The sequence below is a fragment of the Diospyros lotus genome, chromosome 5, assembly GCF_014633365.1.
Source record: "Diospyros lotus cultivar Yz01 chromosome 5, ASM1463336v1, whole genome shotgun sequence".
Classification (NCBI taxonomy): Eukaryota; Viridiplantae; Streptophyta; class Magnoliopsida; order Ericales; family Ebenaceae; genus Diospyros; species Diospyros lotus.
Window position 1 is genome coordinate 2090032 of NC_068342.1, and position 12357 is coordinate 2102388.

At 30.6% G+C, this 12357-nt stretch overlaps 1 protein-coding gene across 4 annotated transcripts; it reads left to right on the top strand.

Moving 5' to 3' along the window:
- Window positions 1–6216: 6216 nt before the first annotated feature.
- Window positions 6217–11493, top strand: LOC127801991 (putative disease resistance protein At4g19050). 4 transcript variants are annotated; one of them, XM_052337584.1, is made up of 5 exons: window positions 6320–6378; window positions 6482–6571; window positions 6672–6820; window positions 8143–11060; window positions 11175–11493. In XM_052337584.1, the coding sequence occupies exon 4, from the start codon at window positions 8158–8160 to the stop codon at window positions 11017–11019; it is 2862 nt and encodes a 953-aa protein (XP_052193544.1). In that variant the 5' UTR covers window positions 6320–6378; window positions 6482–6571; window positions 6672–6820; window positions 8143–8157; the 3' UTR covers window positions 11020–11060; window positions 11175–11493. The 4 variants fall into 4 exon arrangements, with proteins under 4 accessions (XP_052193546.1, XP_052193544.1, XP_052193543.1 ...); XM_052337586.1 differs by lacking the exon at window positions 6672–6820 and having other exon boundaries at window positions 6217–6378; window positions 9632–11060; XM_052337583.1 differs by lacking the exon at window positions 6672–6820.
- Window positions 11494–12357: the final 864 nt, after the last annotated feature.

Genomic DNA, 12357 nt, shown 5'->3' on the forward strand with positions numbered 1-12357 from the left:
GTCCATACTTAATATTGGACTACTATGTAAAAAAAATTGAAAGATTTTATATGCAACAACTTCTTTTGCTCTCCACATCAACATTCTCATATGACTAAAACAAACTTAAAGCGAAAAGCCATTTTTACTCTCTATTCGTCCACTTACTCACCTAATTTTGTTTTCTCTCGAACTCTATAGTTCATGAGATTTGCTTCTTTTTGCATTTTAAAGTTTGAAAAGTTTGCTTTCTCTCAAACTCTAGAGTTTGAGAATTTGCGAAGTTCGCTAAGTTTATTTCTTCCTGTATCTTAGGGTTCAAGAGTTTTTGCTTTGGAGATTTGATTTTTGCGTATTTATGAATGATAATTGTTCTATTTATATTTCTATCTTCTTTGTTCATCTGTCTGTTTCTTTTGATAATTATTTTTATAAATATGAAAATAATCAAAAAGAAAATAAAGAATGAACCCCTTTGCAATTTGAAAAGTCATTCAAGTTTGTGTTATTTTTTTCTTGTTCAATATTAAATTTTTGAGTAATGTTATAAACGTGAAGAATAAGTTTTCTTGTAATAAGGATATGTAAAGATCAATATCATTATTAAAATCAAATGTCTATTTATTCTTTATCTTTATAACATCTATATATATATATTATAATAAAACAACCATCAATTCTTATTCCCGCCCATTTTCACTTTCTATTTCGATATTTTCTTTTTTTTTTTTATTTTTTTTGCTTACCAGAAATGAAATTTTTATAAGTCATTAATTAAGTCTAGATTTGTAAAAAATGTGTAGTTCTTGGAACCTGTAGATGATTTTTTTCATGGTTGAATAGTGTTTGGAGAATGTGTAAGCATGCTAGTATATGAAGAGACAAGATCTAATCCATATTATTAATTTTTAAATATTAATATAAAATTTTAATTAAAATAAATTACAAAAAAAATAAATTTTTTAAATCGGGAGAAATCTTGAGATATCAGGTAATACCATCAAATACTGATGCCAAGTAAATTTTTTAAAAAAATAAATTTAATTTTTTATTTTATTTCCCATAATTTACCTCTCATTTCTCTCTCAATAAAATCACCACTCAAAACTCTAAAACCCGTAATTAGTTTCAGAACCATGCAAAAAAAAGTACAAATCTTATATATGTTTATGTTATTACTTAATTTTGAAAAATAATTAATTTGTAGGTTATGTTAAATTAGTTATTTAGGCAAAATTGAATTATTTTAAATAAATCATTTAAGTTATTTTGACAAAATTAATATTTTGTATAGGCTATTTATATTTATAATATGTTGTCATATTTCTTTTGAAAATTTTATTATGTTTTATATTTTTATTATTTATGTTTCTAATTTATTATATGTTGTCATATTATTTATTATTTTGTATAAGCTATTTATATTTATTATATGTTAAATTAATTATTAGTTTGTGAAAAACGTTTAGTTCTTGAAACCTGTAAATGGAATTTATAGTTGTAAGATTGTCAATTTTAAATAAATTCAATACATATGAACTTTCATGCATTGCACGGAAGATGAGCTAGTTACTCAATAATTCAATATTGAACAAGAAAAAAAAACACAAACTCAAAGACTTCTCAAATTATAAAAGGGTTTCATTCCCCAAATTTGTCGAATCATTCTTATATTTATAAAAATAATTATTAAGAGAAATAGGGAAAGGAATACATAACATAGAAATAGAAATAGAAATAGAACAGCCATAATTCACAACAAGAATATAGAATTTCACTCCCGAACCCTAGCATTTGCCATGGCCATCGATTTTTTCCTTCTATTTATTTGACCTCATCTTCTATGAAAAATCTAAACTTAGGAGTTCAGGTGTTTTATGTGTAATGAACGTCTACTTTTTTGAAATGCATCTTTATCGCATAGTACCGACGGCCAATTCAATTGGTTGTTAGGATTTGAGAAAAAAAAATGGCTATGATATGGTTGTGTTATAGTAGTATATACATGAGAGAGTATTTTGAAAAAAAATATTAATTGCAAAGACTAATTTAGTGATGGTGTGAATAGCAATTATGAAAAGTTGTTGTAGAGAGAGAAGGCATGGCTGAATTTATCGAATTTTCCCAAAAAAAATATGTTCAGAATGTGTAAGATGACCATTTTGTCCTTGCCCTTATTTTAAGTATTAAATATATGTATTTAAGTTTAGTGGACTGCTAATGATTCTCTTAACAAAATATTATAAGAAAGATGTCATTATTAGTGGGAGGAGTCCACCGTCCACGAAGGGCCGCTACATTATTTTATCCTATTATTAGTTGTTTAATTTGCAACTTGGCCGGCAAGGTATTTAATTTTTTATGGAATAAATTATATTATCAGTTCTTGACTTTTTATACTTTGTAATAAATTAATAATTATATTTTAATTTTAATATATACGTTGACATAAATACCAAAATTACATGAGATTCGTGTTAATTTTAACAATAAGTGATATATTTTTTACTTTATATCAATATATATTACGCTAGTTTTTGCTAATTATTAGAATCATTCTATAAGTATATTATTGTGTACACTTTGAATTACATAATGCATCACAAATAATAAAAATATCCCTCACGTCTTATCACCTCGTCTCACTGCGCCTCATTACCTTAGGTGAAGAATATTTTAGTCATGTGTCTCACCGCCTCACTTTATCACCTTGAGTGAGGGATATTTTAGACATTTTAATATCATTATATAGCCCAAAGTGTACGCACAATGATGTAATAATAGTATTTTTCTAATTATTATTATTATTTTAACAAATTACAGTAACTAATTTATTATTAAGTATCAAGTTAATTCATAAACTAATAGTGTGACTTATCCATTTTTTGTATGATATATTCTAACTAAAAAACAATATAAAAATACCTTAACAAAATCAAATGAAAATATTTACGAAAAAGTTAACCACTCTTATTGTTTGTTGATGATAAAATTGTTGTGTTTTGAAATATTTTATCAGGTAATTCATTCCACACATTGTCCTAGTTTATTTACAGTATACCTTATTTTTAATTTTAAGACATGGTGCATTTTTTCATCAATCAATAGAATTACAACTTATAGAGTGGGCATTCGGTCTGTTCGATAAATATTTAAATTAAAAAAATTAATTTTGTGTCAAAAATTAAATTAAAAAAATTAATTTTGTGTCAAAAATCAAATCAAATCGACTGAACAAATATAAAAAAATTAAATCGATAAAAAAATAAAAAATAACATCATTTGTGACATTTTGATCGGTTCGATTATTTCAATTTTACATAACATATATAAAGCATATTTTTCTCTCTATATATTAAAAGGGAAAGCAGTCAATTTGCCTAAAATAATGAAATAAAGTTCAAATGATTGAAATTGTTCTCTCTAATCGCTTTATGTAACAGCTATATTTTTTAATTTTGTCACACATATACTCAAATAAAAAATAAGGATAATTGATTGAATTAGCATATACTCGAGTTGATTTTGATGTTATCAATTAAGCATAAACTTCACTTGATTGTGAGAATCATACAGTCGATTGCTTTTTAGAATATAGAAGCTCAATCTCAATTCAAGCTAATTCACTTGATTGGGTTACACTATATACTTGATTGTGTAATAACACTTACTTGAATTCTAAATAGTACAATTGATTATTATATATGTTTCATTGAAAAATCATAAAAAACATTCAATTGAACAATTTTGATACTCATACATTCATGCTACTACTCGAGTATTGAATATTTGTGGTCGATTGATAAAAAATATATAGAAATATGCTATATGTTCTTCTCAAAGTATTCTTTTACGATATTAAGTCTACTCTATTGGGAGGAATTATATTCGATTGATAGCAAAATCCAATCGATTGCTATTAAGATATTGGGACCCGTAGTAGCTCATCTATTACTCGATTGAAGGAATCTTTTAATTGCTTTAAGATGCAAGCATAAAGGCTTGACATGTTTAGTACATTATCTCTGCTCGATTTGTTAAACATTCTACTCGACTGATATCTTAAATACTTGAAATTAATTTGAAAACTCAATTCAATATTTTTATTTGAAATTAACAAGCTAATGCTCGATTGAATCTTACCAAGGTTGTTTGGATACTAGATTACAGTAAACCCAAATATTTGACTACTCAATTGCTAACATATAGATATTTGAGTGATGATTTGAAAGATGGTTAAAACAATATTTCTTATTGTATTCATTTTAATACTTTGAGAGTTTATACTCGAGTAGATTTGAATCTCTTGATTTATTTATAAGGGCTTACTCTATTATTTGATACATTATTACTTAGAGTTCATGTGATTATTATTTAAAGTTTTGCATGAGTATTGTATCATCACAATCATCGTCAAAAGATCGTTAATATGTTAACTCAACACATCCATAGCAACTTATAGGGACTTGATAGAAAAACCATATATACTTATATGCATTGCACGGCCTATATGTTTTTTCGTGAACTTCAAAAATTCTTGCATGAATATTAAGTTTTGACACTTTGTATGATACCCAATATTAATTGTTATATTCTCACCGACTATTATTTGTTGATCAATAATCACAATATAATAAATAATCATCAATAAATATTTAGATATCAATTTTGAGTGTAACAAAAAATAGCGTTTGAATATATAGTAGGGGTAATTAATGTATTTTATTAAAAATGAAACCAAATTGTACTTATGGGGATAAATATTGGTTCAATAAAATATACAATACATTTAATAGGGATAAGGGTGTTCAAATTTTAGTTTGAATAAAAAAAATTAAACTAAAAAATTAGATCTGATCCAAAACCAATAAGTTTAGTCGGTCTTTGATCTGAAAATTTTAAAATATCAATCTTCAATCTAGTCCGTTCCAATTTTGACTTTAAACCAAAAACCAAACAATACAATAGTATGTACAGTGTTATATACATTGTAGTATACTTACAACAATATATATATACATTCAATACACAACATGTATGATGCATATACTACAATAGTATATATATTGTAGATGTAGGGGTATATCACATCAAATGTTACAAAATTTTAGTGTTTTTTGTAATTTGATCACTAAACTTTAATTCTTTGCAAAGTGATCACAAATCTTTAAAATATTTTACAATATGGTCACTAAAGTGATTTTTTGACAATTTCTCGCCAAAATTGCTGATGTGGCAATGATCACATTATCGTCATGTCAGCAATTTCGACTATGAACCATCAAAAAATCACTTTAGTGACCACATTGTAAAACATTTTAAAGTTTTGTTATCACTTTGCAAACAATTAAAGTTTAGTGATCAAATTACAAAAAACACTAAAGTTTTGTGACCTTTAGTGTGATTTACCCATAGATGTAATATATGCAAACTACATTGATTCCATTCGATCTGGTTCTGCCTTTTTTCAATCCCGTATTTGATTTGAATTTGCCGTCAATTCCAATTTTGGTCAAGTTTGATTTGGTCTAAAATTGGTTTTAGATTAAGGGAACACCCTTAAGTACGATGTGCATCTAAACTGGATAAAATTGAAAATCTTTTAATTTTAATACTAAAGACTTGATCGTTACTTGACGAATTGGATTGTCATGATTTGGTTTGATTCAATCTAGTACAAATCGATCCAATAAATTAATTTTATTTTTATTTAATATGAATTTAAAATATACATATACACACACATTAATATATACTCGAACCCGAGCAACTTTAATAATAATTTAATATTTACTTTTAATTCAAACGAAATAATTCAATTTCAAATATATATATATATATATATTTCTAGTCCATACCTAATACTGGGCTACTATGTAAAAAAATTATGTTTATAATGTGCAAGATGACCATTTTGTTCTCACTCCTTTTTTTTTAAGTATTAAATATATATATTTAAATTTAGTGGACTGCTAATGATTCTCTTTAACAAAATATTATAAGAAAGATGTCATTACCAGTGGAGTGGACAGAGTCCACGAAGGGCCGCTGCTTTATCTTATTATTAGTATATTATAAGTATTAAATATTATAATATGTTATTTTGTAAACTATTCGGGCTTATTTGTCTTTTGACGAAACCCAGTGGGGAGCCACGTTTTGGCGCCCCAGCTGGCTTTTTTATTTTTTTTATTTTTTATATATATTAGTATGAATGATTATGATTTATCATTTTCCTTCGATCCGCCGCTGACGAAACCGAAGGGGCATGAGTATGATTTATCATTTTCCGGCTTGCACTTAGTCTTGAAGAATGAATGGTCAACGGCTTCAAAGTCTTGGGAGCATCTCTGAGAAGAGAACAATGGAGAGCTCTTGAAGGACTGTTCTCCGTAAAAGGTACGCAGCCCGATCGATCTTCTAGTACACTAGCATCTCTTACTTTATAGAGCGAACGGTTCTGTATTGAAGTTACCTTTCTTCTTGCTGTGGATTTTTGTAGTGATCTTGGGCGAGTTGCCCAGCTTCTGTTTGGGAGCATCTTTGAGAAGAGAACGAAGGAGAGCTCTTGAAGGACTGTTCTCATTAAAAGGTACGCAGCTCGATCGATCTTCTAGTACACCAGCATCTCTTACATTGTAGCGTGAAAGGATCTGTATTGAAGTTACCTTCCTTTTTGCTGTGGATTTCAGTAGTGATCTCGGGCGAGTTGCCCAGCTTCTGTTTGGTAAAATGACTAGCAGAGTGAATGATCAGAACCTCATCCTTTACCCCTATGCATATATATGCATCTATGTATCACCTTGAATGCTCAGATGATAAATATTTTTATTTTTGATACGTAAGTTATTTCTTTATATCTGATTATTTATTCTCTTGCAATATCTTTTGGGTTACTGGGTGAGGAATGAATGGAAGTGTTGAAATTGTATGATCCGAGAGTGTCCTGCACATCAGCATTTTCATCCTTTTTTGTCCAGCTGGACACTCTCAGTTCAGGATCTTTCCCATTTTTTCTTGATTTAAAGAAAATTAGGGGTTATATTTTCAAGTTTTGAAGATTTTTTAAAAATCACTTGTGCCCTCGTAAAACCAACTTCCAGTGGCTGGACTTTTTAGTCCTTCAATAAACCTCAACTGCCAAGACATCCAGTTCGAGCCTCAAAACAGTTTTTGCCGTTCATGAAAATTTACCACAACCTTGGTCAAAATATCTGAAATATGTTCTCTTTGTCTCTAGATTTTTTCTGTTCAAGATCAGTATGCACATTTCTAGCAAGAAGAAAAGAGATAATCTTCCATCTAGCTGGTTGAACCCTCATATGATTTCTGTTGAATTTGAAACTTCAACGTTTTTTCCCTAATCTTAATTAAGAAGAGCATCTTCTATTTTTAAGAAGTTTCCAATCTAGTTATGAATTTTGGTTGCTTTATACAGGTTTGGTGAATCAGATCTTCCCTTCCACGTATGTTCCATTGTTTAATAATTTCATTAGTCATTAACGACCTAAACTCCCATTACTTGAATTGTTTCCACCCCAGCAGATTTGCTGCTGTGAACTGCTCACTTGCTTGCTTACCAACTCTTAAGACTTGCAAACCTCATTCCAATCAACATTGTACTTCATCTTCATTGCACATTCCAGTCAGAATGGTCCTCACTAGACCACCCCATGAAGCTAGCCTCTCTCTCTCTCTCTCTTATATATATATATATGCTTTCTTCATAAGCTGAAACCATTCAGCTCCAAAACTCCTTCTACTAAAATTTTCCTTTCCTGAAATGCAATTCGGTGCCACTCGGCAGCCATATTCAGAGATTAAAACAACAGTAAATATAAAGTTCAATGCATCAAATAGCCATTTCATTGATTCAACAGAAATCTGGAACAGACCCTACAATTTGTATAAGCAATTGACTGGAAGTGGAAGTTCAGTTGGTCCATCCTCATGTGCTTACTATCTCTCTTCAGTGTCACATGCTGTGTGGATTTCCCCCTTTCCCAGATAACTTTATAAGCAATTGACTGGAAGTGGCATGCTGATTTACCATCCCTCTATTGGTAAAGGAATCAGATACAACACTGCTAGCAGTGATGATTTGACATTCCTTGATAGATCTCATCAAATTATTTCTTACTTATTTCAACTTATCCCATATAGGTTCTGAGTTTCTTCATGGCTGGGGCAGTAGTTGTAGCATCAACTATTGCTGGTGGAGTGGCAGCAATAGCAAATGTGGTTAGTGCGGCAGCTGATGCAAAGACAGCCTTTGTGGATCCATATATTAGCAACCATACTTCTTCAAATGATGTAAAGGAGGTTCGTGATAAATTAGACAAGTCAATAGGAAGGCTACACGCAAAAATGAAGGATTACAAGAAAGAAGTTGAACAACATGAGATAAAGGAACAATCAGAAATTTTCAAGCAATGGATTAAAGATGTTTTAGAGCTCGAGGATCAAGTGAAAAAATTAATAGTCAAATATGACAAGGAAAGTGAGAAGTTATCTTCCAATTGCAATGAAGAAATGAAAAAGAAGCTCGAAAAAGTGAACGAACTTTTGGGATTTGGAAATCAAATAAAAGATCAGTTGATGGTTGATCAACAACTGAAATCTGTTGTCAAGAAAAAGGCACCTTGTATTGAGAAAATTCAGATGTTCCAAGATAGACTTATGGATGTATTAGAATCACTAAGAAATGATAAAGTTAGTTGGATCGGAATCAGTGGGATGATAGGAGTTGGCAAAACAACCATAATGTTAAACTTGAATAACCATAATGAAATTGCTGAATTATTTGACATAGTCATTTGGGTGGATGTTTCTAAAGTAGATAGTGATAAAAACCTTGATGCTAAGGATTTGCAATGCAAAATTTTGAAAAGATTGAATAAGGAAAGCACTGAAGATGCACATACCAATGCAAGTAGAATATCAATGACATTAATGGATAAGAAATATCTGCTACTTCTAGATGATGTTAAGAAATGTCTCAACTTAGGTGAGATTGGAATTCCTGATGGCAAAAAAGGTAGTAAGGTTGTTTTGACCACTAGACATATTGAAGTTTGTTCTTCGCTAGTGAATAGGGTAGTCAATGTGAAACCATTGTCTAAGAATGATGCATGGGAGATGTTTCAAGGTATCCTAGAAGACCCTGAATTTCATAAAGATCGACAAAAAAATTACCTTGCAAGGAAAGTATTGAGCAATTGCCATTATATTCCACTATTGATAGAACAGCTTGCAAAAACCATCAAACAGAAAATCAAAATGAAAGATAGTTCGTTCATTTGGGAAATTGGATGCAATTTGCAATTGTTGCATGAGCAAGCATCCAAAGAGCACGTAGAAGAGTATTATAACTTGTTAAAAGGATTCTACTATAGGCAAATGGGTGATGTCGTCCAGAAAAGATGCTTTCTTTTTAGTGCCTTGTATCCCGAAGGGAGTGACATCTACTTTGAACATTTGAAGGAGTGTTTGGCAGCATTATATTTTGATGGCAATGACTATGAGAATGTATCTTGGAAGGTGTGTAATACCTTGGAACACCTTGTGAATCTTTCATTACTTGAAAAAAGTAAAGAGAACTGTGTTACTATGCGGAAATTTATAAGGAAAATGGCTTTGTATTGTGCATCAGAGGATCCGGAATGTAACTATCTGGTTAAAACAAACGAAGAATTGCAAGAATCCCCAGATGCAGAATCCTGGAGGAATCAGCATCATGTCTCGCTGGGTCAGAATAAATTTGGTTGGTTACCGCCTATCCTAGAATGTAGTGACCTTTCAACACTTCTCTTACAGGAAAATTGGAATTTGAAGGAAATCTCTCCATCATTTTTCCAGTATATGAAGAAGCTTAAGATTTTGGACATGTGTCAAACTGGAATTGAGTCCTTACCATCAAGTATATCAAATCTGAGCAATCTCAAGGTGCTCTATTTGCGAGATTGTCGGTCTCTGAAGCAGCTTAATTTTGCAATACAACTTCCACTTCTTGAAGTGCTTGACATTCGAGGTAGTAAGATCCACAACATACTAACTCATACCAAAAACTTAGAGCATCTAAGACGGCTGTGGATATCCTTTGAGAAATGTAGAGTGGAAAATGGCACAGAAGTAAGATTGTCTCAGTTATTTGCACTGGAGGAATTGGTTATCCATATGGAATCGTTTGATCAATGGAACAATAAGGTGTTGATTAAGGATATAGTAAAAGAAGTTGCCAGTTTGGAAAAGTTGAGGAGCCTTCAGTTCTTCTTTCCTGATAAAGAAAAGGTCATTAATGTCATAAAAGATGAACCTATGCTTGAAGTGCGTGTTCCTCATGTAGAGATTCTTCAAATTTTTATTGCGCAAAGCTGCTTATGGAGAAAATTCAGTCACAAAAAACCGTTTCTACTTTTCATTGGCTGCCAAATTCCAGAAGATCCTCTTTTTTCTGTGACATTAGGGTATGAGAAATATATTAAATATGGCGATGGTGAAGGAACCGACCCTCAAATTCCTGAGGTACTTGCTAATGTCGAAGCATTTGAATTGGTCAATCACAAGGATATCATGCAACTGTCAGACTTTGGAAGAGTGGACCGTGCATTATCGAACTTACAGCATTTATACTTGAAAGATCTACCAAATATGACAAACATTTGGTCAGAACCAGGGGAATGTGGAAGCTTAGTAAAACTCAAGACTCTAGTTTTGAGTGGATGCCCAATGCTGACCACTATTTTTCCTGCAAAGATAATTCAACAACTTCGTAACATGGAATCTTTAACAGTTGAGAATTGTCCAGGAGCAGTTAAAATATTCGAGAAATTTGAAAATGATGGAAATGGTCTGAATCAGTTGCCAAAACTGAAGGAAATGGAGCTCAATGAATTGCCGAACTTAGAAAATATCTGGGCTGATGAGTCATCAAAGTGCCAATCCTTGAAGAAGCTTACTCTTTTTAACTGTCCAGGCCTGGTTGGAAAATCAGTGCAAATTAATGCACCAAATCTTGAAAGTTATGGGCAACGTTGGTAGAATGCATTGCAACAGCAGAATTATGTGATTTGCATTTTGAGGTAATTCTTTGTCTCTTTGCATTGCTTTTTTAAACAGTATCTTCATGTTTGTAGTTTGTATAATTCCCTCCCTAACTCCAAGTTCCTCAAACCCTAAATTTTATAATGTTGCAGCTTACTAGCTGGTGCATAGAGTTTTCTGGTGATGTATCTCTGGAGTTCGGATTCCTTGTCCTCTTCTCATTATCGCTGGATTAATTCAGAGATTCTAATGATTCGGGCTCCTCGTGGTTGGTTTTTTGTTGTTGTTGTTGTTGTTCCTCTCTCTCTTTAAAAGTTATTCTCTTGTTCTAAGTCCTATGTAAAGACGAAAATTTTTGAAACAGAAACCTTAAGGTCAGACCCAGTAGTTGTGTTCCTGTATCTAAGAAATAAGCTTTCTCTTGTGTGTTTTGTTGACATTCTGAAATTCATGATGGGGGTGTTTGGCTTATCCTTTTTTTTCATAACTTTTAAGTTAAAAGTTGGGTAGCGTTTAAATTAATAATATGTTTGGATAAATATATTTTGAAGTTATTAATTAATAATTATGTGTTTGGTTTGAAAGAGCTAATAAACTATCAAAACTGACAAAAAAATTAAAATAGACATGGTATTAAATGATATAAAATTTTACAATGTTAATAAATTATACATAATTATTAAAAATATATTAATGTAATATTATTATATGTATTATATATGTTATATATAATAATAATATATATTATTGTGTTATATATATACACACAGTGGGGAGAAGCACATCAGTCGATGGCTAACGGTGGCGTCAGCGACTGATGGGGGCGACGGCAATGGCCGACGATAACAGTCAAAAGAGCTGGGGTGATAGGAGATAGAGGTTGAAATGGAATCTGATGGCGACTTGTGGCGATGGCATGACCCATTAACCCAACGATGGCTTGCGACAGCCCAGCTGGACGACGACTATGGTGAATCTGGAAGAGAGGCGACGACGATGATGTGGGAATTCATTCACATATTTATTAGTCATAATTGAGTAGTATTTTTAGTATTTTATATATATTTTACCTCTAATTATCTAGTATTTTGAGTTTTCTTTATATATATTTAATTTCTAGTAATTCTTATTATTTTGTAGAAATATTATTTGGTATTTGGGTTAAATAAAAAAATTATAAAGTTAATTTTAAAATTAATATTATAATTTAATATTATAATATAAATAAAAAATAAGTATTAAAATAAATACTATTATAATATAATTAAAATTAATATAATTAATAGTATATTAAATATTATATATTATATTACTTATATATTATATTATATATAT